The 26,869-nt window shown below is 41.0% G+C and overlaps 1 protein-coding gene across 1 annotated transcript in view; it reads right to left on the reverse strand.

Annotated features, from left to right (window-relative positions):
* LOC124775625 (brachyurin-like) overlaps positions 1-26,869 on the reverse strand; it is a 52,985-nt gene that overhangs the window by 19,746 nt on the left and 6,370 nt on the right. Inside the window, exons 2-4 of the mRNA XM_047250454.1 lie at positions 11,329-11,499; positions 10,004-10,033; positions 3,672-3,721 (exon numbers count right to left, since the gene is read on the reverse strand). Of these exons, the coding sequence (XP_047106410.1) occupies positions 3,672-3,721; positions 10,004-10,033; positions 11,329-11,499 (251 nt within the window). The remainder of the gene's footprint in view (positions 1-3,671; positions 3,722-10,003; positions 10,034-11,328; positions 11,500-26,869) is intronic.

Below are 26,869 nucleotides of genomic sequence, written 5' to 3' on the forward strand. Positions count from 1 at the left end.
GAAGGACAACACTACTTCTTCAAGACAGCATGGAAATCCACTACTTCTGTGTGCATTTTCTTTTACTGCTCAGACTTTGAGAAAAACACTGCAATTTTACTGTGATGAATCAGGACTGTCTTTATAGACTGTGAGAAAATTTTAGCTTTTGACCAACATTGTATCAATAAGTGTGTGCATTTGATTTCTTTGTTATTGTAATTATGAAAAATTTTATCAAATCGTTATTGGCCACTGCCCAAAAATATTTTGTAAAATTTTTTGTGGGGAGCATGGGGGCTATGTAAGTAGGGTGTTTATGTTTTCTTTATGTAAGTAGGCTGTTTATGTTTTCTTATTGGCAAAGTTATGTAGCGCTCTATATGAAAATGACTGGCTGTGCTGTGTGCAGTGTGTGGCTGCTTTGCATTGTTGTAATACTCACCATTGTAGCGTTAGGCAGCTGGATGTGAACAGCGCGTAGCGTTGCGCAGTTGGAGGTGAGCCGCCAGCAGTGGTGGATGTGGGGAGAGAGATGGCGGAGGTTTGTAATTTGTCATGAACTGCTATATTTATATATGATGATATCAAGGTAAATACATTGTTTGTTCTCTATTAATATCTTTCATTTGCTAACTATCCCTATCAGTAGTTAGTGCCTTCAGTAGTTTGAATCTTTTATTTAGCTGGCAGTAGTGGCGCTCGCTGTATTGCAGTAGCTTGAGTAGCGAAGATTTTTGTGAGGTAAGTGATTTGTGAAAGGTATAGTTTACTGTTAGTCAGGGCCCATTCTTTTGTAGGGATTATTGAAAGTCAGATTCCGTTGCGCTAACAAAATATTGTGTGTCAGTTTAAGCACAGTCATGTATAAACTGTTCAAAGGGGAAGTTTCATAGCGTCGTGTACTGCAGCGTGCTGGCCGTGTTGCCGTCTGGAAACACACCACACGGCCTCCTCTTACGCTACCCGAATGCTGTCACAGGTGATAGCCACACTAGTGGCATCAAGCTGCCGTTTGTTCAGTTGCCAAGACAGTTCTTTATGGTTTTTGTCTGTCCGTCCTTCTGATTGGAGGTTTGCTTTATGTAATAAAATGGAACACTTGCAGCCGTTCTTTAGATGTTACTTATTATATAGCTACCAGTTTCGGTGATTCAATACACCATATTCAGACCATAACTGACTCTGAGAGTGTGAACTCCAGTCGTACACACGACCCCTTCAGTGGGCAACATCTATGAACCCTTTACTGTAGACTTCTGTAACAGCGATGTCGTGTCTCCAGCCAACAACTTAGTTATTAGTTGCAGATACAACATCGCTGTCTGTACAGTTCGTAGATGTTGGCCACTGATGGGTTCGTGTATAGGATTGGAGTTTACACAGTTAAAGCCTGAAGCTGGTATAATGAATCACCGAAACTGGTAATTACACAATAAATAACATCGAAAGGACGTCTGCAAGTGTTCCATTTTATTACATAAGTTCTTTATGATTTTACGTCACGAAACTTCACAGATAATGCAAAGCAGCTAGCGGGCCGAACACAGTCAATAAATCGATGTGATGTATTCATATTATATATTTCCCATAACAGACATAATTTGTTTGTATTGCTTTATTAGACCAACAGGGGTCACAAAATATTAGGTTTTATTCACAAATCTAACATTTAAGTGAGTATTAACAGAACCAATAATGACAAGTTCGAGCTATGAGGCTTGTTATTGAACTGGTAGTGCAACAACAGAGAATCATAAGTTTGAGTTCGAGTTCGAATATACAATATAAACTTCTCTCATGTGTTATACAGAGGCGATTATCCGCTAAAGATTGCTGGTTAATCTACGCTAGCTGATGACCTTCCAGCGCGAAATGTACACTGCATCTTCCAGAAAAAAATTATTCTATAAGCAGCACGAAGTAGATGCGGTGTGTACTCTGAAGCCGCAAAGCCAAAACCAGTGGTTAGTATCTCATTTTTACAGTCATAAGCCTTACATGGACGCAGTCTTCATATTCTTATCTTTGTTTCTGTATACTCTTGTTTTACCGATCTTTATCAACAGTCAGCGCTGAAGGTTCCAATTTTCCTCAGTTTTTACATTTTAATAATGCCCGATCACATGTCCTGCCATCCGACGATTCTTCTCTTATCGATATTCTACAGATTTATTTCGTTGTTTTTTATCCTTTCTAACACGTCCTCATTACCTATTTCATTTGTTAACTTAAATTGTAACATCCTTATGAGGCACCTGCTATAAAAAATTAATGGTTCTTTTCTTTGGAGTCTTACATGAACAAGTTAAACTGTAGCGCTATTGAGAACAGTCTTCTCCAAATCTAGCTTAATTGTTGACACTAATAGATTCCTTCTATATGCTAATGTGGTTTTTGCTTCCACCTTACAACTCCAGTATTTCACCCTAGACACTACAATCGTCACATTCTACTAACAGTTTATCCCACTACTCTGATGTTCATGTCTTACCCGGAGAACTATGGGGGCATCCTGGTACCAGAGGTCTTTTTTACCGATATAGGAAGACATAAGTTTAGTTGAATTTTCTGTAAGATACAGAAGTCACTTATTTCTACTACCCCCAACTCCAATGGTCAACTTTCGTTCAAAATGTCACCAATCAGTCCAGGAACCCCGGAAACTGTGGTATCGACACTAGTCTCGTTCGTTTTACTTTTATTTTTTTCCTGTCATCCCCTTAAGATCCACACCCTTGCCCTACGCGTGTTTTAGGCTACAGCATTATTTTTTAAATAATGAGTTATTCGTATCTAGCTTGGTTTGAAATTTCCTGAACTAAAACGTTATCACTTTACACCCTGTCGGTAACTGTCTCCTCATACATAGCCATATGTGTACCAAATTTTGTGCAAATTGCTTCAGACGTTCCATAACTATGCCGAAAAAACACATACTACATGTATAGTTTCTTCTAGGAGAAGAATGTCACCATCAGACCTCTTCAATGACACTTTTGTATTCTTGACTGGAGCGTGAATTCGCATTCGCCGTTCCCTTCTTCACAAAATGTTAACTGGCAGTATTCATGAACTGCACCTCTCCTACACGCTATTTAATATTAGTTAGCTTTACTCAGTTTTTGCAGAAGTTATACTTAAGCATGTATCTCTATACCGTATTCCATAAACTTCGCAATTCTGACTGTAGTATTCCTTGTTACATACGTGATGTTTTTTTATTAATCAATTTTGAAATGCAAGTTCCGACTTATTCTTGGCTATCTGTCAGTACCTCATGAGTATTCATTTGTATTTTCCTATAGATTTATACAGTCAGCAAATTATGAAACTGCCATGTCCAGTTGATCATGTGGTGGGTCCTAGCGTTAGTTGATTGTAATTATTGCGGCAGGTTGAGTACAGTGTCTTTCTGGTACCGTAGTAGTACATTTCCTCTCTCGGGCCTCATTGATTTTGCTGATCCAGAAGGTACCTCAAGCAAACTTGTGGCACCGACGAGGTTACTCAGAGGCGTGCTACTTTTACTGAGATCACTCAAACTTTTACACGTTGTAACGTAGTCTTACATTTACAGACTTATTGTCGCTAAATGCCTTACGATTCTTCTGCAAGGTCTTTAGTGTTGAGGTGTAATGAAGTATAAGCATACAAGAAGCCGCCACTTGTGAACGGGAGTGTGTACTTACTATCGGCAGTCACACCCCAACCGCTGACCGTAGCGGTCTGGCCCTCGAAGCTGTTGCCCGCCTGTGAGCGAGAAGGCAGGTTCACCAGAGCGATGTAACCTGCAAGAATAGAAAAAATTGTCAGATACAGGAAAATGATACAAAGAAAATCTTTTTAGAATGAATATTCACCCTGTAGAGGAATGTGGGCTACTGCTGGCAGGTTAAAACTGTGAGCCGGTCCTGCACACAATTTTTATCTGCCAGGAAGTTTCCTTTCACATGCCCCAGATTTCTTACAGGAGTGCTAGTCCCGCAATGTATGCAGGAGAACTTTTGTGAAGTTTGGAAGATAGAAGATAAGGTTCTAGAGGAAGTAAAGCTGTGAGGGGAGGGGGGCCTCGTGAGTCGTGCTTGGATAGCTCAGTCGCTAGGGCACACAAGCGAGAGGGTAAGATCCCAAGTTCGAGTGCTGGCGTTGCACTCGGTTTTAATCTACCAGGAAGTTTAAAAATGCTTTTACATTCCCAAATATTCCCATGGAAGAATCGATACTTAGAACCCCTGGAGAAATCAGTTCCCAAAATCTATGATAATACTTTGTTGAAAACATCTCTAGTGATGAAAATACCTAAACAGTCAACACATACCGATGAATTTAGTACTTGAATAAACGTACGGCATATACTTGATTTTGAAATGTCGTTGATCGGAATAATTACAATGAATTCGAAAAATGTCAGCACTCAACTCACAGTTTGTGAGAAACCAACTTAAATAAATACTGTTAAGTGCAAACCATCGCGCACGGTCTCAGTTTTTTAAGAAGTACTAGTCCAGAAAATTTCCTATGCCTTTTATTTCGACCTTAACTGTAGATGATAAAACGATATGAATTAAAAGACACGATGCATTTTCAATGGACATTTGTCGTGCTATTTCCTGTATCTGTATTCCTGCAAAAGACATAGCTTGAATGTTTCGTTTCAAAGAATAGCTTCAAGTTCATAGAACTTCTGCGTAAATCAGTTAGATCGGCTAAACTATCTAAAAATCAGTGCCTGTTAGTGGATTGTCCGCAGCTCGTGGTCGTGCGGTAGCGTTCTCGCTTCCCACGCCCAGGCTAGCGGGTACGATTCGCGGCGGGGTCAGGGATTTTCTCTGCCTCGTGATGACTGGGTGTTGTGTGATGTCCTTAGGTTAGTTAGGTTTAAGTAGTTCTAAGTTCTAGGGGACTGCTGACCATAGATGTTAAGTCCCATAGTGCTCAGAGCCATTTGAACCTGCTAGTGGATTCCAACAAACAAGGGACAAAGCTAAAAATAGCCATGAAGGACCTGTTTACGTAGGGACGTCAAAACCAATCGTGAAGACCAGTTACACTGAGATGAGCCTTTAAAATCTGCTGAAAAAGACAAATGTTTTTTTGAATATAAGCAATGATTCTCAGAACCTGTAAATCAAGTGCAGGCCGATGCTTTAAAGACAAGCATCAAAAATAAAAGGATTACGCCTCAAACCAAGAATTTCGTTTGTTATACATAACGAAAAAGACATAGGAATCAGAATTTTTTCTTCAAACAAGGCATATATTATAGAGTAAAGGTACAATAAACTCCAATAAAAACATTACGACACTTGTTCTCAGATTGCGAATTTGTTTGATGTCAGGTGTACAAGATATACTCGTAGATACAAACTAATCAGCCAGACCATTATGACCACTGCCAGCCGGCCGGGGTGGCCGAGCGGTTCTAGGCGCTACAGTCTGGAACCGCGCGACCGCTACGGTCGCAGGTTCGAATCCTGCCTCGGGCATGGATGTGTGTGATGTCCTTAGGTTAGTTGGGTTTAAGTAGTTCTAAGTTCTAGGGGACTGATGACCTCAGAAGTAAAGTCCCATAGTGCTCAGAGCCATTTGAACCATTTTTTGAACTTAAACCTCGTTATGCCACACTGTCAACAACCACTAACGCACATAATGTCATTCCCGCAACGTGGAGAAAGCAGCGCTATTGTCGTAGTTTTTAGCCCATCTAGACACGCAATTCTTATTTTATTTTGCATGTCTGAAGGAAAAGGCAATGCTGCCAATCCACGGCTGTATTAAATGTCACGAAATTTGTTCGCAGATTGCGAATTCCTTCAACGTCACCTGTAGTACGTACAGATATATGTACAATCTATTAGTGACAAGTCAAAATTTGTGCCGTGTGATGTTTCAGTTTCCACATTTTAAAAAGTGAGAAATAACACTTAAATTTGCATGCTCTGCTGAAAATTATAAAACTGATGTAAAAGTACTCTCAAGTATCAACCAACAAAGCAAACTGATTTCCGTGGCAGGGTGGCAGAAGCATCCTAGAAAGAAGAGGTAGACGTATAAATTATCTACGCTCCGTTATCGTTAGAAGTAAAGCATCTTAACGTGTTAATCGAGTACTGCGCTATAAAGTGACTGTCTGGGTGCTGTAAAAGTGCAGAATGACGCTTCTTTGTCTTTCCTGCCTACATTGATAGCTGTTTTCTGTAAGATATGGCGAGTTTTCTTGAAATGTGCGTAGTATATCTATAGTCAATTATTCAGTGATTTTCTATACCTTTCTCGGTAACAAGGCATTTGATACTTATTTAATCCGTGTTTTATATTCAATCAGAGTTTTTATTATCCAGCAATATTGCCACAATATTACAATTTACTGCATTATTTTTAATATAGTGGCAGCAAAAACATACGACTTCTTAGCAGGCTGGTTAGAAACAGTCTAAAAATCTTTTAAGGGTGTTTCAGGGTAGGCTGTGCTGAAAAATCATTGTGAACAAAACAGGTTCGACACCTGCATCTTTTGCGAATTAATTATCATCGATGTTAGCCAATCACGCCGTTGAGCCCGCAAATTCAAGCGGCTCGCCAGATGCAATTAGTGTCAGTTGTCCTCATGGCGTAGATGATAGCGAACGAGACTGCTCAGGCTTTGGTTTGGGTTCTATCCTTACTACCTATGTCCAATTTTTGTATCGCTCTCTTGTTCGGTTTTAGCTAACCAAATGAAGAACACATTTAGCGACACCGTCTTTGGTGGGCTGCTTGAATTTGCGCCCGCAACGGACCGATTGGCTAACTTACCCAACAATTAACTCGGAAACGGCGCCACGTATAGCATTTTTCATAACAATTCTCAGCACAACCTTCCCTTCAAAACCCTTACAAGCCGCCGGCCGGAGTGGCCGTGCGGTTCTAGGCGCTACAGTCTGGAACCGCGAAACCGCTACGGTCGCAGGTTCGAATCCTGCCTCGGGCATGGATGTGTGTGATGTCCTTAGGTTAGTAAGGTTTAAGTAGTTCTAAGTTCTAGGGGACTGATGACCTCAGCAGTTGAGTCCCATAGTGCTCAGAGCCATTTGAACCCTTACAAGGTTTTCAGACTGTTCCCGAACCGCTCTGTATTAGCAACGAAACACAGTGCTGGTTGTGTTGCGATTACGAAAAATCATTTGGAAGATTCTGCATACGATCATCTGGATTTCAGTGTGCTCTCTGAAAGTTAAAATTCAGCGAAAAAAGGTTTACGCAAATATGTTTAACACGGAAAATCAGTTAGCATGAAACAAAACTGCGTTCACGACAAAATACGGAGTAATTTCATACTTTTTTTAACTCGAAAAAAATATTATCTTCAGATGAACAAATATAGTCTCACCTTCTTTCTGCAGTCGCGACGATACTCAGAGTTCTTGACTTTTTTTCGCTAGGCAGAACGAAGTAAACGATGTCTCCTCTTGTTACTGTTATCACTTGTCTTTAGGTACTGCCTTTGCTACAGCATTTAGAATTCGGCGATTTATATGTTTTGTGAGTTGAAATCAATGAATTTTGTGTCAGAATTGCTCATGTTATTTGTTTTTGTATACAGCTGCTGTAATTTTATTTTGCACTCGCAATTGTAGAAAATCGAGCCAGAACAAATCGATATTTTGCCCTGAAATGAGAATAGTGCTACAAAGGCAATTGATGAAAGATGAGAGTCAGAAAAGAAAATCAGAAACGAGATTGGCTTTGTTAACTGCACACTGTCAGCGTTAATTAAAAAGAATAGAAATCAAATTAAGGCAATGTTTGAGCGCAATATTTTCCAGTCATGGAGGAGAAATATAAGAACTGCTAAACACGCTGTGTTGCTTTTTTCGTTCAAACACGTTAGGTCGCAGAATGCACCCATATCAGACCACTTTTTTGCTGGATAAGGCTGATTAGTTAGTGTAGCAAATTAATATTGAATTTTTTGCGTATGCAGGCTGCTCAGATTGTAAAAGAAAGTGAACACCACAGTATTCAAAATTTTTACTACAACTACAAATATGAAGCGAAAAATGTTTCCAACACAGTCGAAAGCAGCTTCATTTACAATCATTCACCCGATAAAACCATCATTCACGGGGAAGAAAACTCTTTAAAGATAGGCCTATGGTATTGATAGGATGCAATTCGGATGGCGCTCAAAAAGGTAGTAATTTTCCATGAGACAAGTTTAAAACCATTATGTTTAAGTAATAAGAGACCAGTAAAACATTGTGGATGGTGGTTGTTATATTGACAGACTGGATTTCCAAATTCGATTTTCAAAAAAGATTAAGTCATAGTTATGGTTGATGATAGTCCAGAACATCACGATATTAAATTAATAGCTATAGAGCTTGTACAGGATGGGCAGAAACAGTTTAGAAAACTTGAAAGGGTGTTGTAGGGTAGCTTATGCTGGCAACTGACTGTCTAGAAAGAAGTCCGGTACCTCACGCCGTTTCCGAGTTAATTAGCAATGAAGTTCGCCTGTCGGTCCGTTGCCCGCGTAGATTAAAGGGGCCCGCCAGAGACGATGTCGTTAAATATGTTCTTCGTTTGGTTTCCTGAACCCGAACAGGACAGCTGTACAAAAATTGGACGTGGGTAGTAAGGATCAAACCCGAACCAAAGGCTGAGCCGTATAGTGAGCTATAACCTATGCCTTTAGAACGACTGACACTAATTATTGTATCTGGCGAGCCGCTTGAATTTGCGCCCAATTGGCTAACTTCAACGCTAATTAACTTGTAAACGAGCAACGAATCGAATCTCTTTTCGTAACAGTTATTTCACAGCACAAATACCCTGCAACGCGCTTAAAGGCTTTTCAGAATGTTTCTGAGCAGTCTGTGTATTGGCTACGAGGAACACAAAACCGCAATCGCGCGATCAAGGCATTACACAAAACTTACTTGTGGCTGTATCGAAGCACAAGAATTCTCCATCAGTGAAATGGGAGGGGGGGGGGGGGGGGTGCATTACGTATGTTGCGATCTGAATGGACGTTACTAACGTGAAAGACAATTAATGAAATATTTTGGGAAATATTTTAGAAGGGCGTACAAAATGGTTCAGATGGCTCTGAGCACTATGTGACTTACCATATGAGGTCATCAGTCCCTTAGAACTAAGAACTACTTAAACCTAACCAACCTAAGAACATCGCACACATCCATGGCCGAGGCAGGAATCGAACCTGCGACCGTAGCAATCGCGCGGTTCCGGACTGAAGCGCCTAGAACAGTGGCCGGCAAGGGCGTACAGTATCACCATTACACTCACCAACACTCTACTAATACACACACAACTCGCATATCCGCAAGAAACGGGGCCAGCACACGCAAAGGAAGTATTAAGCGATCACTGGGTTCGTATTTTTGGCAGGCTGTTCTTGGGAATTATACCATATCCTTGGGGCGGCAGTGGTTTTGCAGTAGTCCTGCAGCCAAGGCGGATAAGAACCTTCACAGAACTTTGCCGATGTAGCCTAACAATACCTTTGTCGATAGGCGGCTGAATTTCCCAATCAACAATGTCACATGACATTTACATTTTTGTTCGATGAACTTGATGCAGTAGATGGGAACGTCGTTTCCCCGCTATCACTGGCGGAAACACGAAGCCAGTTCTGCATACATTCCCACCGCGTCACTTCTAAAACAGTTCAGTGTTGTCTTAGGGTCAAATAATCTAAGAAATTTGACCTCGGTGGTATCGTGATAGGTTCAGTAACGTAACATACACAAGCAGCCACCTCTCAAAGGAATCAACGCCTTGAGGTAGGCCGCTACATAACAGCCAAAACGTCTCACACTTTTCTATTTTAGCATTTTAAGTATTTTGTAACATGATGAAGCAATACAACGTGAAGGATTTTAAGGCGACGGCAACGAATTTGACAATTAATACCGCAGTTCCTGTCTCAAACATATCATAAACGCAGAACATCATTAAAAAGATGCTCAGCTGTTTGAAAGCTCTTTAGAGTGGCGAAATGGATAAAACGATGGACGATATCGAATAATTAGTCGAAAATTTGATGCTGGAAATGATACTTCAAAATTCAGTAACATACTCACTATAAACTTTCAAAAAACAGTTTGTACCTACAAGAGTAAACTTTAGCAGGAAGTCGAATTTCTGACGAGCAAGATATCGCAGTGCTTAGCACAGTAGACTTTCATTCGGGAAGACGACGGTTCTAAAACGCGTCCGGCCATCCACATTCAGCTTTTCTGTGATTTTCCAAAGTCGCTCCAGGCAAATGTCGACATGGTTGCTTTGAAGAGGGCACTGCCGATTTCGTTCTGTAATCCGAGCCCGTGCTCTATCTGTAATGATCACGCATTAAACTCCAATGTTTCTTTTGTTTCATCGTTTAACAGGGAATTCTTTTAACTCCAAAAGATTTTTCAACCCCTTCAGTTTCGTGTTAAGCACTTTTCACTGTGTTATTCTTATGTCCACGTACAGAACTAAATATAATAATTATAGGTTGCTTGGCACAGGTTCAATGTCGCTTCGGAACATTCTTAAGTAGTTAAGACACAAAGGAATCAGACATTGGCTGCAAGCGGAAATTGATTTAAATCAAAGAGGAAAGATGAAAATTTGTGCTGGACCAGGATTCGAACTTGAGTCTCCTGCTTACGAGGCACATGCACTGATCACTACACCATCCGCACACAGAGCTAGCCAGCTCAGCTGCACGGAGTACGCTAGAACTCCTCCCGTCAACCCCAAAGTCTCTACTTCTCCACACCCTACTAATGTAGCGCCCCTTGCCCGTTTCCCTCATTACTCACGGCATTTTGCCGATTCCTGTTAAAAGATCACTGTCAGGAAGAATAGAAAACACGTATCTATGATTAAGATGAGAACCGCCAACAATCTCTACAGTGTGGATTTATACCAGACTTGAACTCTTCCAGGAATCAGCGAAATACCGCAGTAGTGAGAATAATAGGCAACTGGCACTACATGAGTAGTGGGCGTATAAGTTGAGATTTTCGGTCTGGCGTGTGGTGTGATCACTGTGTCCAGATGGTGCAGTGGTCAGTTCATCTGCCTTTGTAAGCACGAGACCTGGGTTTGAATCCCAGTCTGGCACAAATTTTCAACTTTCCCCATTGATTTAACTCAATGCCCGCTTGCAGCCAATGTCCCTCTTTCCTTGGCGTCTTAATTCATAGTGGCTGCTGGATCAAAAAGTTGTGTCTGTCTTTCTTTAGACGTGTCCAAAAGAGCAGACAATATATGTATATTCTTTCTTAAGCAGTGTCAAAAACAGTTCAATTTTATTTGTGTGTACGCTAAATTATGGTCATACGTGTGGACTTACTGCTGAGCTGCACGTTGGTGCCCAGGAAGATGACGGCGATGTCGTTGTTGAGCGTATTGGCGTTGTAGCCGGAGTGCACTGTCGTCGACCTAATGTTGATGGTCACGTGGCCAGACTCGCTGCCGCTGCGACGAATGCCTCCCAGGCTCACCGCCCACTTGCTGAACCTGTCGCAGCGAAAGGCCTCGTTGCGGTTACAGATGAGCATCGATGAAGGAAGAATGTACTTTTTATTTTCGTATTTGACAATCATGACAACTTTCTGTCTTATTCTTCTGTTTTGTTAGCCTTAGTCCCGTCTAGTTCGGACTCGGCTGTCAAAATTTGACAGATTTTTAAAATTTAACAGATTTATATTTATTTGACTTTTGCGGCCGGATACCCTTCACGTCCCCCCAAGCGAAAGAAGTCGTGAATCGTGTAAACTTTGTCCTGCGTCAGATTGTATTTCAACTGTTTTTGTATTGCGTTTTCTGAGGCGGAAATTGGGGACGAGCCTAAACCAGCCTATTTGCCTCAACAATCGTGGAAAACTACTCAGAGGAAAAATTTTCTGTTCTTATCTATATTTCAATTTATTGGTTGCAATTATAACTGCAACACTGAGAAGGATAGAAAATAACGAAATCTCCGACAGGTGTACGAGTGTAAGGTAGTACGGATCACATTGGCTCATAGTGCAAACTGCCCGATGCCAGTGTCGCTTTGGGCCGATGTAGCTCTTGCCGAATGCCTATTGGAAACCCTGGTGATAACTACTGTCTCACTTGACAAGAGAGCCGTCTATTGTTGCTTCCAGCGTCTTCTTGATGACAGTCCGAGAACCCTCTGGCACCGTAAAGTACAAAATTATTAAGATTTTCGTGGCCATTTGTTGACAAATTAGTTGTTCGGTTCTGTCACGGGTTCTTCAGCTAACAATGGTTTGATGACTTTTTTGACGTTTCGTCAGCGCGAGTGGTTGGCTTTGTCAAAGCTTCACCTTCAACTGCTGGTGGTGGGCTGGAGTCGAGCTCGCTCATGCTGATTGTGGCGGGTGGTTGTATCTGAAGTGAAGCTTCTCACAGACGTCCAGTGTCGGCTGTAATTATCGTGTTAAGTCAAACTTAGTAGATACACTAATGCGTTAATGCAGAACACATTTTCGCTGGAGACAGAAAAAAAACTGTTCCAGTTTTGACCACCAGGTTCAAATTTCGCCCTGCGAATGCAAGAAAACGCACAGAAATGTTTCCATATGTAACGGGTTAGGAACTGGACGTGGGCAAAAAAGGTCAAAAAAATGAGTAAGGTGTATTGTTGATTTTGTTATAAGCCGACAGTTAAACAATTTGTCCAATATGAGCGCTGGAGACATCGACAGATGCTTCATCTGTAAAACATGATCAACAGTTGCTCGCAGCAGCTCCGGTAGATACTGAGCAACGTGTTCTTGCATTCTGTTCTCCAGATCAGCCAAAGACCGAGCGTTTCCTGGTAAAAGTGTTCTTTTAGACACCCCAAAGCCAAAAATCACATGGATTCAGATCAGGTAATCTTGCAGGCCTTGCATCTGAAAAACATCTAGAGCTAAGACGTTCATGGAAGGTTGCGTTAAGCAGATCTTTCACTGGGCGAGCGACATGAGGTGCCGCCCCATCTTGCATGAAAACAGTGGTTACCACAAAGTTGCGCCCTTTCAATGCTGGAATCACATGCTGCACAAAAAGGCCTCGACAACACACAGACATCACGGTATCCTCTTCAAACAACAACGGACCGCGAACAAAGATGCTTGTGAATCCATATCATACAGTCACATAGAGCGTCTGCAATGGCTCTTCATGTATAACACGCGACTTAAAAGTAGCTCGGTTTCGGCACTTCTGTGTATTCACTGCTCCCTGTAGTGCAAAATGTGCCCCACCACTCCACAGAATATTGTCCAGCTACATGCCATCAAACTCGATCCGTATCAGAAACCGAAGAGCAAATTCAGAATGAGGTTTGAGTCGCTGCACAGTTTAGATTTTGTACGGTTAGCATTGTGCCATACACCGCAAAACTTTCCGTACTGTTGATCACGGGATGGACAATTCTCGTGACACTGTACGAGCACTAGTACCGCCGGGGACATGTGCTGAATGGTTAGTTACAGCAACAGGAACCTCGTTAACAACTTCCAATGGGATAGGACGCCTTGCTCTTTCAGGTGCTTTATCAAGCTCACGTGTGTTTTCGAATTTCGTTAACATCTACTTTTAACCGTTGAATGACATCGGGTGTCTCCTCAGACCTTTCAGTTGATACTCTCTCAATGCAGCAATGTAATTGCTGCCATTCATGTCAAACAGTTTCACTAACAGTGCACGGCCTCTCTTCTCGATAGCTATACTCTTCACTCACGTTATGGCTTTTCAAATGATAGCATGTATGTTATACCGTCAAACAAATCGTGTACAGCGCCAGATTTGAACCTGGTGGATGAAACTTGAATTAATCTTTTTTTCAGCGTAAATGGGTTCCACATTAACACATTAGCATATCTACCAAGTCTCGCTGATGTATGATAATTACAGCCTACACTGTACCTCCATGAGTAGCTGCAAAGATTATAACCACAGCGGTATCTTTCTAGCGCACCAACGTCTGAGAGCTTCTCCGTGGTCAGTACTTACATACTTTACTTTACGCGATCAGGCCCAGAAGACCGTGCGCTGCTAAAAGGTTTCTCCTCCACTGGGTTCTGTTTTGTGCCTCCTGGCGCCAATCATTCTCTGTTCCAATTTGCAGCAAGTTCTCATGGATTCCATCCCTCCATCACTTCTTTGGTCTTTCTACTGGGCGTCTTCCACAGGAAGTGTAATCGATAGCTTTCAAAGGCCATCAGCATTTATCCATCCGACTGACATGTACTGCCCATACAAGACGCTTGGTTCTCATCAGTTCAAAAGGTTCAAATGGCTCTGAGCACTATGGGACTTAACATCTGAGGTCATCAGTCCCCTAAAACTACTTAAACCTAACCAAACTAAGGACATCAAACATATCCACGCCCGAGGCAGGATTCGAAGCTGCGACCGTAGCAGCAGTGCGATTCCCGACAGAAGCGCCTAGAACCACTCGGCCACAACGACCGGCTTCTCATCAGTCCTACAATGTTTGGTCTATTGTACATTTCGTCTAGTTCACAATAATGTCTGATCCTTCATTCTCCAGTGACCTCATTTTGTACCGGACCAAAGATCTTCCTTAAGACTTTCCACTCAAAAACAAGATTGTTCAAATCTGTTTCCCGGACACTCCAAGTTTCACAACTATACGGTACTACGGATTTAATCATTGTTTTATACAGCTGGAGTTTTAAATTCCTAGAGAGACCACGCGATGCAAGAAGTTGACTGAGACCAAAGTATGATCGGTTGGCGACTTGGATCCTCGCTTTGATTTCTGCTTCACATGCTGCGTCTTCTGTAAAGATTACCCCACATGCTTAAATTCACGAACACTTTTGTAGGGTCGGTTTCCAACTATCAAAGGCCGGAGTGTGTCTCTTGAATAAGCATGGGTCCTGCTCATCACCAGATATTTCGTCTTTGATTCGTTCACAAGGAGCCCACTTTTGCTTACTTCCGCCTCTACACTTTCGCTCATCCGCATTAGTTCCTCCTTAGATCTGGACAACAGGGCCACATCATCAACAAACGCGAGACGTGTGAATTTCTCACCCTCTACAACCTCGAAGCTTTAACGAGAGACTTCTCTCATTATCGTTTCAAGTGTCAGGTTGAATAAAACCGGTGACACACCATCTCCTTGTCTTAACCCTGTGTTCATGTTGAAGCTCTCCGTGAGTTGGTTCCCGAGCTTCACTTTACCTTTTGAATCAGTGAGACAAATTCCAACTAGGCTTACGAGTTTCTTAGGTATTCCAAACTCCGTTCTGCAGTTCCTCAGGCTCTCATAGTGGATGCAGTCATACGCTTTCTTAAAATCTTTGAAATGCACATGAAGTACTTCACCATACTACCACAACTTTTAGGTGAGTTGTCGCAGCGTAAAGATGTTGTCGACAGTTGAACGGCCCTTTCTGAATCCCCCCCTGATATTCAACAATCACTTCTTCTAACCAGTATACAGTTGGACAAGAACTTGTAGTAGACGTTCAGTAGGGCGATTCCTCTGTAGTTAGTGCAGTTCATTTTGTCACCTTTCTTGTGTCTAAACATTCGGCGAGGTGTCTGTTTGTTCTATATCGTGTCTCCCTACCACTTTCGCGCAACGACGCTCTGAGGGGGTTTTTTAGGGAACTGAATAGTTTGAACCTGGGACCTGTTGCTTGTAAGGAGACGCCAGACCACACATGACATGTAGAATTCAGAAGAGTTCAGTGAGACGAGCGATGATATAACCGAATACTTAATGATTTCAACGTCAGCTCCACTTCACTCCCTGTAAAAGAATCTTAATACTAACTAAATTTAGTGGAAGGGGTTCAAGGCTTTCCTATTTCTAGTTAGCTGGTAAAATAACGTCGAAAAAGCATTAAGTTTACCATTGGAAATTTTATTCTACTCACAAAACATCGTTTATAAATTGCACTATTGATAAAAGGAAATGTTTTAATACAGGATGGTAAAAACCAACTGCGTTCAACAAAAATGTGAACGAATATTCCCTGAATGAGTTTCCTAGTTCTACAATGGATCGAAGGATGACCTATGCCATATCACATCTATAATCTAGGTTTAAATTAAGTTTCACAAAAGAGAAAACTATCAAAATGGTCTACAGTGACCCTCAATTATCTTTGATTACTTATCTAACTTGTCGTTAATTACAGTGGCTGATGTGGCTTCTCAATAACTATATAACAGAAAAATCATCGCGTTTCAGATTTTTACTTCAAGTGGCAAATGTGAACACCATGAGCTTTAATTGACGATCGACACTAGTATTACGTAAAGGGGATGTAACAGATGAGACTTCTGCAGTTCTGAGTGAAGCCTTATGCGCTCAAAAATGCGGCATCGCGTGCATTCATTACCTTGTTGGTGTTCGTCAGGGGGCGGCGGGCAGCACAGCTCCGCTCACCTCGCTGTCTCGGAAGCAACTCCCTAGCAACTCTCTCCTAACTTCTCCTTACTATAATTTACCGAAGTTGGTTTAAAAAAACTATCTGGCTGTGTTTTCATCTGACCAATCAGGGTCTCAATGTTAACCTTAAGCTCCGCCCACAAAAATTCTGTCTATCCAATGAGAAACGTTATACTTTTCGTGGTGGGGCAATGTTTTTAAAGTTTGAAACGTAACAGAGAAGCGAAAAATTCTCACGCTAAAACTTGATGCTGGTGTGGTCCTTTTAGGGTTATCATAAGATGAATATTGTTCTTCTGGAGGGCTCTATCTTTTAACATGGACTGGGGGATAGTCCTAACGTAACAGAGACGCGAAAAAGGTCTCACGCTAAAACTTGCGGGTGCTGTAGCCCTAGCGGTTAGCTGGCGACGTGGGTGTCCGTCCGTCCCTTATCGTAGGGCCTTCCAGCTCAACACGGTTCTGCTCTCGGCTTCTGTTCTCGTTTCTCCCCTCGGAACTGCGTCTGTCACACGGTGGGAAGGTATGACATGCATTTAGGCATTCTTGTGTTAATCTGTGGTATTCCATTTGCTCACTCGTTACTTGTATTACTTTAGTTAATTTAATGTCACGATTTATTTGGAGCTATGTGACATACTACTGGATTTGCTTATCATGTCAGGGTTTTCATGGAAGTTGTTGGATTTGCCTGACACCTTACATATCACCACCCATCGAACTTAATTTTTGCGCTGAATTTAGACAATAATTGAATGGTTGTCTAAGTCAGTCAAAAATTATTCTGTTGTCTAAGTTTTTTTGCCTACTGTTCGGCCACGTTATTCTGTTCTATGCTAGTTTGTATTACTAATTTATATTTTTATATTCTTCCATATTATTCTTAAAAATGACAAGAGAAGAATATTTTTATGTTATTATTAATTTTTTAATTATTTTCTTTCTTTATTTAAGTGTGAAGTTTGTTTTTTTAAAAGTTTGTTATTGAAAGTGAGTCTTTCTCATCGATTTTCTTAGAAATATTGTTTTTATAAATGTAGTAATTAAGTAAAATCTATTCCTAACACATTTTCTAAATATCATGTACAAGTAAAATGTTTTTGTTTCTGGACACTCGTATCAACATTGTTACACTAACAAATAAGAATTATTTCCAAGAATTGCTTTGACAAAGAAATACACATACACAAGTATTGAGATATTATCCTAACAAATGGTACAAATGTTTAAAAAAAAGGAAAACATCCAACAAGATAATTTTTTATTCTTTGTTTTTATGAGAAGAAAATAAGTAAAATATAGTTATTCTTTTATTTAAATGAGGAGAAAATAAGTAGCATATAGTTTTAGTGTATATTATGCCTTACTTTTGTTCTTTATATACTGTCCATTTCAGAATTAATGACTTATTTTTATCGATAGTCTATTTTTTACTTAAGTCCATAGTCAATGACCGTTATTTTGTAGTTTATTAGCTGGCTGGTGTGCTTAACTTATTTAGTTTTTCACACATTTCTTTTTCACAATTCCTACATCATATAATTTGATTTCACACATTCACACAATCCTATGAATGTTTAAGCATGAGGTTGGCGAATGTTTTTGCATGAAGGTGATGGACTTGAGCGAGATGGGTGTCGGCAAGTATTTGATGTACAGCTTCGTTCGTCATTCCTTGTTGGCTTTGCAAGTGTGTGTTGCTGTTGTGGAGGTCCCATAATGGAATGGAGCTGTGAGTGCAGAATCTCGTGGTTTACTTTCTTTGTATGCGTGAAAGTCATCGTTATGTGTCGCTGAAAGCGGTCGTTTTTGGTTGTAATACTTCGCAGACGACTAGTTTACAATAGGATAGGGATTTGGGAAGGTATGTCGTCTATTCTTCACCCATATTCTTTCTTGGTCTCAATTTGCGAATCTTCAACTTCTGTTCTTCCTGCTTTTTCTCTGCTTCTTACTTGATTCTTGGTTCTTCTCTGGGCAGGATATGGAAATATTTATTGATAACTAGTCGCTTTGAAGTTCTCCTCCTAGTAACAGTTTGATAAATGGTTTGGACATGTCATTTCTACTTTGTGTACGTTTTCTTCAGTTTTGTGCATCAGCGTGCTGTTTAATAGCAGTAGTGTGACATTTACACATATTTTTTGCCAGTGGTGGCTTGCCCAAGCGGTCTTCTCGTTGGGCCGTTTTTTGCTCACTCCGCTGAGTGGGGGTGCTCGGAGACCCTTCCGGCATTCGGCGTCCCATTGCGTCTCTGCAGGGCTCCGCTACTGTGCGGGTCCATGTTCCGTCCCAGCAGGGTTCTGCCTAGCGGTCAAATTTATTTCCCACTCTACGAGGGCCTCTGTTGGTCTTGCTGTCCTTTCCCTTCTCTCGACGCTTCTGCCTTGTAGGAATCGAGTCTTGCTAATTACGTCCTTTTCTTTCTTGATACTTCTCACATTGCAACTTGTGGGTCATTGCATCTGGTCTTTGCTGGAGTTTTTACAATGGTTCTTACAAAAAGTTTTACTTATAATCATCTGACATATGTTTAGTACTTACATTATTTTATGCTTTCTTGAAAAGCTTTACAAATTTTGGCGTCCTTTCCATGTTACAATTCTAAGATATTTTTAGTCTTAACTTATACAAGAAACCTCAAATTCGTTTTTTATTTTTGTGTAGTGTCGTGGTGTATAGCATTTTAGTATTTCATGCTGTTAGACTATCTACGATTTATCCTTTCACCTATTGGTGTTATTATTGAAACTACTTTCTTTTTCCCACCTTTCTCTCTCTTCATTCTTCTTTCTCCTGACGATCTTATCTGCAACATAATCTTGAAATATTGTGCTGATTATTTACCAGTAATAAAATTAATCTTCAAACTTGTACTGAAAGTGCTTAATAATGCCAGTCTTAGGTAAAAATACCTCTGCTTTATCTCGTAAAGTACCCTCTAATTCTCTTTTACTGTGTTCCGAAATACCTTGAACTTCTTGCAATTTTTCGTCGATTTCTTTATGGACTTCTAACATGAGTTGAGGCGAATCCCCCTTTTGTGCATACCATTCTAATTCTTCATCTTCTTTATCTCACGTCATTCTTAATTGTTTGTTTATAACTGCTATTTCTTCTAATTTTAGCTTTTGCTCAAAGAGAAGTGTGACATTCCCGAATGTTACACTACCTTTCCCCATATCTATTATCGCTCGTCTCTGATTTAAAAAATCTGCACGTATAATCAAATCTACAGTTAGTTTAGGTATAATCAAGAAGTTGGCTTCGATCTTTTGACCTTGGCACGAAAGAGTTAACCTTGTTTGTCTCGTAACTTCCGCAGCATTGTTTCTAATAGGACCTCTTACTTTAATCTTACGTGTTTTCAGAACTGGCAATTCCTCATTGTCATTACACTGCATGAATAAATGTTCTGAGATCGCAGTCATTTCACTTCCGCTATCAATTACAATATTGACTGGGATATGCTTTACCATGGCCTTCACAATTGGTTGAATTTGAAAGGGTTGGTCCTGTTCTTCTTCTTCTTGCATCAATGAATCCTCCACTGAATCATACATGAGTCTTTTTAGGAATTTCCCTTGTGAATTCGAACTTTCTGTAGGATAAGCTTCGACTACTACTTCTCTCTCTTTTATTTCCTCTTCTCTATTTCTTCCTTCATTTACGCTTTCTTCAACATCGTCTGCTTTTTCCTCATCCTCTATCTTCTCTTTCTTCGTCGCTACTTCCATATAATCGCACCTAAATGCTCTAATTATCGCTTCATAACTTCCTTCATTATATACGTCGGGTTGTGGGCCCACTCGTAAATTATTTTCAACTTCTGTCGACTGCGCATTATCCTCATTGAATTCGCTTTCCCTGGTTTCCATCTCAAATAGCTCTGCAATACTCATTACTTCGTCCTTTGCTCCTACATTCGTTGTGCATGCCTCTGGTAATTCATCTTCCTCGTCAGTATTCTCCCAACTAATTTCGTCCCAACATGATATTGTTATTTTCTTGTCTTCGTTTTCATCTGGTCCCTGCGGATTTGTTTCTTCCTTCTTCTCTTCTCGTGATAAGATTTTTACTTCTCTGTTCAAGTTGCTGCAATGTCCTGGGTCGGTGCGTCATTCTCTTTGGCATGGGCGCTTAGCTGTCAAATCGAACGTTTATCGGGTTTGGTGGTCTTACCTCCACCTCTTCTATCTTTATTCTCTTTTCTTGTTCAGCTTGATGATAGTGGTTTCTTTGTTGATAATTTGTCGGTCTATTGGTTCTCCAGTACCCGTTCCAGTTGTCGTTATTCCCTCTGTAATAGTTGTTGCCGTTCCTGGGTGAATTATAGTTATTGCCATATTCTCTTCTAAATCCATAACCGGTTCTTTGTTGAAATCTATTGTCGTTTCTTGGTGCGAAGTTATCACACCGTTCGTAATTATAGTTTCTTCGTACTGTGTCTTGTGGATTCCACTGCTTTTTGCTTTTGTTTTCACGTGTCCTTCGTCTTTTTCTTGCGTCATCTTCCGAAAATATGAACTGTTCCTTTAGAATACCTTTAAATACTTCGACGTCATTGCCTCCGCGATCTACTAATGATTGCTGGTATTTCAATGGTAGCTTCATCGCGCATAATTTAATCAACTCTCCGTCACTGTATGGTACATCTAAGCATTGATTTTTCTTTGCCATTAATTCGAAAAATTTCACGGGACTCTTCTCTCCTGAATTTTCAAAATATGGGTTCTGTAATGATTCGTACTTCACTCTGTTCTGTGCTTCGCTGGACCAATTTCGTGAGAGAAACTTCTCTCTGAAATCTTCGTACGATTGGCATGTCGCTGCAACATTCTGCATGGTTTCTGCGACTGTTCCTGACATGTGTGCACATATAAAGTCTAATTTGTGTGCTGGCGTCCAGTGTTCTGGTAATCCTACTCGGCATTGATCAATAAAAGTTCGTGGATGTAATGAGTTTCCTTCTCGAAAGTGTTGAAATTTTCTGACTGTGAGGAAATGATCGTTGTCGTATTTCGTCACAGTTCCGTAAGAAATTCGCGATTCTTCGCCACTTTTGTTTCTGATCATTTCTCCCGTCGTTCTTTCCGGTTGTGGTAGATCCATTGGATATTGTCCACTGTAACTTTCGCCTACCCTTGCGTAGTATCGTTGGAGTGGTACGCAATAATTTTCTTCCATCGGTTGTGAACGTGTAGCTGAATCCATTGCACTGTACTCTTCGCGACCTGGCCTTCCATTGTCACGTATGTTACTTTCCGCCTGTGATTGGAATCGCAAATGCATGATATCTTCGTTAATTGCTTGTTTTTCCGGTGCTGTTGCAGATACGGATGTGGTTGCAGACTCTGTGCTTGTTAGGCCCTGTTCACTACGCTCTTCAATGGTTTGCAACAACTCTGTTCGCAATTTCTGAAATTGTCGTTTCGTTTGCGCTTCTATTTCGACTATGCGGTTATCATATCTTTTCAGCGCTGCTTTTGTGATACGTTTGTGTAATACACTGTTTTCAACAATTTCACGCGCTGTACCTGCTGCTTGTCTAGTAATTACGTTTATCTGTTTCTCTAGTTTCTTGACTTCTCCCTGGGTGTTGTTACGTAATGTTTTGATCTCGTCCTGAGTGTCATTACGCAATGTTTGTACGTCCACTTGTACCTTGTCAATGTCTGTTCTCAATTGATTGTAACCTGTTATTAAGTTTCCTATCACTTCTCGAGATTCTTTTGCCTCGTCTTCAATATGACTTAGGTGTAACTGAATTTTTTTGTTTTGTTCTTTAATCTCACGCATTTGTCTCGTGGTTTCTGCATTCTGAATTTGAATTTGGTTCGCTATGTCTTTATTATGTCTTGTCATGGTTTCCGTAATTTGTTGTAGTAATTCTGCCAGATTGGTGGGTCCTATTGCGTTTTCTTCCGACGTCCTACACTCTGTGTTTTCGTCCAATTGTTGGTTTGCAACCGATTGCATTGAACTGTGCGGTGACACGTTTCTGCTCGCATTCCTTGTACTCTGTGGTGAGGGAGCTCTGATTACTTGTATTATGGGTTCTACGTATTCAAGACGCAAGTTAGAATCCTCATCGACTGTCCCTCTACTTTCCTGCTCCTCTGTCGTATGCTGACTTACGTTTTCTATGCCTTGGCGTACATTATACTCATTATGGTGCGTTATATGTCCTACTTCTCGCGATACTGCATCGTCTGTTGAACTGTCCTCTATTCTCTGTCCATTTTCATGCTGGGTCTCTACCTCAATTCGATCAAGGTCTCGATCTGCCATTGCTAATCTTTCCGAATCCCTTATTTTCTGTTTTAAAAGCAATTCACGCGCCCTACTTCGAGTCAACATGCGCTCATACGATCTCACGCGTTTCATAAAATTTTTGTTCACACGACTTGACACTACCAAGATTGACAATCCATTCACTTACTTGTTGGGTCAGAACCAACTTGTCAACGATGTATTCGCCACCTGTGCGCTTGCATTGACGAGAAAACTTAATTCTAACAATATTAAAATTCACAACTTAATTATGCTATTGTCTCTGACACTTTCTTACTATCTATCACTGCAGCTACTGTTTTAGAGTATTTAAAACTTTAGGAAAAATAAATTTTTTACTACAAAAATTTTTCAACAGGATATTTTTTGGACCTAGTTAAGCATGTGGTCGACCTCCAATCATGGTATTTTACCATCCTGGCAGGGTCGCCATTTTCTAAACATTCTGCCTGGTGTCTGTTTGTTCTATATCGTGTCTCCCTACCACTTTCATGCAACGACGCTCTGAGGGTGTTTTTTAGGGAATTGAATAGTTTGAACCTGGGACCTGTTGCTGGTAAGGAGACGCCAGACCACACATGACATGTAGAATTCAGAAGAGTTCAGTGAGATGAGCGATGATATAACCAAATACATAATGATTCCAGCATCAGCTCCACTTCACTCCCTGTAACAGAATCTTAATACTAACTAAATTTAGTGGAAGGGTTTCAAGGCTTTCCAATTTTTAGTTAGCTGGTAAAATATCGTCGAAAAAGCATTAAGTTTACCATTGGAAATTTTAGTCTACTCACAAAACATCGTTTATAAATTGCACTATTGATAAAAGGAAATGTTTTAATACAGGATGGTAAAAACCAACTGCGTTCAACAAAAATGTGAACGAATATTCCCTGAATGGGTTTCCGAGTTCTACAATGGATCGAAGGATGACCTATGCCATATCACATCTATAATCTAGGTTTAAATTAAGTTTCACAAAAGAGAAAACTATCAAAATGGTCTACAGTGACCCTCAATTATCTTTAATTACTTATCTAACTTGTCGTAAATTACAGTGGCTGATGTGGCTTCTCAATAACTATATAACAGAAAAATCATCGCGTTTCAGATTTTTACTTCAAGTGGCAAATGTGAACACCATGAGTTTTAATTGACGATCGACACTAGCATTACGTAAAGGGGATGTAACAGATGAGACCTCTGCAGTTCTGAGTGAAGCCTTATGCACTCAAAAATGCGGCATCGCGTGCATTCATTACCTTGTTGGTGTTCGTCAGGGGGCGGCGGGCAGCACAGCTCCGCTCACCTCGCTGTCTCGGAAGCAACTCCCTAGCAACTTCTCCTTACTATAATTTACCGATGTTGGCTTAAAAACAACTATCTGGCTGTGTTTTCATCTGACCAATCAGGGTCTCAATGTTAACCTTAAGCTCCGCCTACAAAAATTCTGTCTATCCAATGAGAAACGTTATACTTTTCGTGGGGGGCAATGTTTTTAAAGTTTGCAACGTAACAGAGAAGCGAAAAAGTCTCACGCTAAAACTTGCAGCTGGTGTGGTTCTCTCAGCGTTATCGTAAGATCTATACTGTTCTTCTGGAGGGCTCTATCTTTTAACATGGTCTGGGGGGTGGTCCTAACGTAATAGAGACGCGAAAAAGGTCTCAAGCTAAAACTTGCTTGTGGTGTAGACCTAGCGGTCAGCTGGCGACGTGGGTGTCCGTCCGTCCCTTATCGTAGGGCCTTCCAGCTTAACACGGTTCTGCACTCGGCTTCTGTTCGCGTTTCTCCCCTCAAGACTGCGTCTGTCACACGGTGGGAAGGTATGACATGCATTTAGGCATTCTTGTGTTAGTCTGTGGTATTCCATTTGCTCTCTCGTTACTCGTATTACTTTGGTTAATTTATGTCACGATTTATTTGGAGCTATGTGACATACTACTGGATTTGCTTATCATGTCAGGGTTTTCATGGAGGTTGTTGGATTTGCCTGACACCTTACATGTGTATAAGGCATATGACAGCTGTTTTCCAATCTTCTGGGATATCCTCCAAAATCCATATCCCCTTGATTAATTGGTGGATTTTCTTGTGGAGTCCCTCCCCTCCAGCTTGAATGATTTCTGCCTGGATTTCATCTCCTCCCGGGCTTTTGTTCTTTTGTAGCTTCATTATCTGATTCTTTATTTCCGTTAGTGTGGGTGGAGGATACTCTAAATCTGGAATGTCAGGAAACTGAAATTCAAACAGATCATTAGGTTAATCACAGTTGAAGAGTCTCTTGAAGTATTGTTTCCACCTTTCAGCAATGTCAAGCTCACTTGCGAGTATGCGCCCATTATTGTTCTTGATGAATTTTTGGCGGCTTTAATATTCCTTCTTGAAGAATTTACTTTCTGGTACATCTTTCGCGCCTTTCCCCAAGAAAGCTTGTTGAGCCTCATCTACCAGTCCTTTAACGTACATTCTCTTTGCTCTTCTCGGGGTTGCTTGAGTAGTTCTTCAACTTCTTCGAACTGTGCTTTGCCTTGAACAAAATCAGCCCCTTGTGATCAGCTCTCCTTGGCTTCTCTTCTCTTTGCTAATGCCGTAATGTATTCATCCCTAAACCAAATCCTTTTGCCTCTGATCCGCTTCTTGATGACTACATTCACCGCCTCATTTACGGCATCCTTAACTTCTTTCCACATTTGATCTGGGTTCTCTTGTGAAACCTCTTCCTGTAGATTTTCAAAGCGGTTGCTGAGCTGAAATTCTTCTCTTTGTGTTATCTTTCAGCGCATCGATATGGTAGTGTACAGTTTTTGTAAGGTTGTTTCTAACTCTGGCTTTGGCTTGTACTTTTAGCCAGCTGTTAACGAGGAAATGATCACTCCCACACTCTGCACCCCTTGCTGTCTTTACATCCCTCACCCAGTTCTTTGCTTTGATATCTGTTGCAGTGTGGTCTACCTGATTAACTGTTTTACCATCTGGCGATACCCAAGGTCCTTTATGTATGTCCTTCCGTTGGAAATTCGTGCTGCTTACGAATATCCCTTTGGATGTTGCAAAGGTTATGAACCCGATACCATTGTCATTGCTGAGTTCATGACGACTGTGTCTTCGGGTTGTTGACTGGAATACGTTCTCTCTTCCAACTTTAGCATTCATGTCTCCCAGTAGGACATTACAATTATTATTTGGGATGGCATCTATGACTACCTCCAGTTCCGCGTAGAATTCATCCTTCACTTGGAATGTACTTTCTTCTGTGTGTGTAAAGCAATTCACAAACGATATTTTACATCTCTCTCCGTCTATTGTTAAAACTGCTATTCTAGGGCTCACAGCCTCAAATCCAGGTACATTAGCAGCCAGTGCCTTATTCACACAAAATGCCATACCCAGCTTGTGTCCTGTCTCACAGCCTCCGTGCAAGATTGTGTACTTCTCGATATCTTGGGTAGCAGTATCCTCCCAACGGACTTTCTGTAAAGCGACAAGATCCATCTTATATCTTTCGATCTCCTTGACTAGACTGATTGCGGCGCCTGTTTTATATAAACTACGAGTATTCCACCTTCTAAATCGTAAACCTTGTTCTCTCAATTTTCGTCTATTTTGTATTACCAAATTCCTTGTAGTCTGTTTACCATTGACAAATTTTCCGTGATGGAGTGGTAACCCATCGCCAACCCCCAACCTGGAAGACCAGAGTATTTGATTTTGGGGTAACCTTCCCCTCGATTAATTACTTTCTCCTCAACTGTCGAGTTTTCTTACAAATGTGAAACGATGAAGGACAAGGAGTGGAAACATAGGTCATTGTGAGACACACTTCGTCTGGTTCATCGACTGAGACTTGTCCGACTTGGTAGGCCCTGCCAGTAGCTACACTACTGCCGGAATAGCTCTTGGTGTCATCTGAACACGCAAACCTCTCCGCCCACACGGACAGTGCTTCTATAATGCGGTGTCTCCTGGAGAGGTCATTACCGCTGTTACTCTCCCCTTTCTATCTGCAACGGTCGTTCGCTGCAGCACGGGAAGCCAGGATCCTTTTACCTTGAGGCTTTCCTCTTTTTTGTTGAAGTTATTGTCATTTTTGTGTATTTCTATATCTTCCCTGCACATGCGGGTGTGGTAGCTCTTCTCCACAGCAAGAACTTCAGTGTCGGCGAAAC

This window comes from Schistocerca piceifrons, chromosome 2 (genome assembly GCF_021461385.2).
Source record: "Schistocerca piceifrons isolate TAMUIC-IGC-003096 chromosome 2, iqSchPice1.1, whole genome shotgun sequence".
NCBI lineage: Eukaryota > Metazoa > Arthropoda > Insecta > Orthoptera > Acrididae > Schistocerca > Schistocerca piceifrons.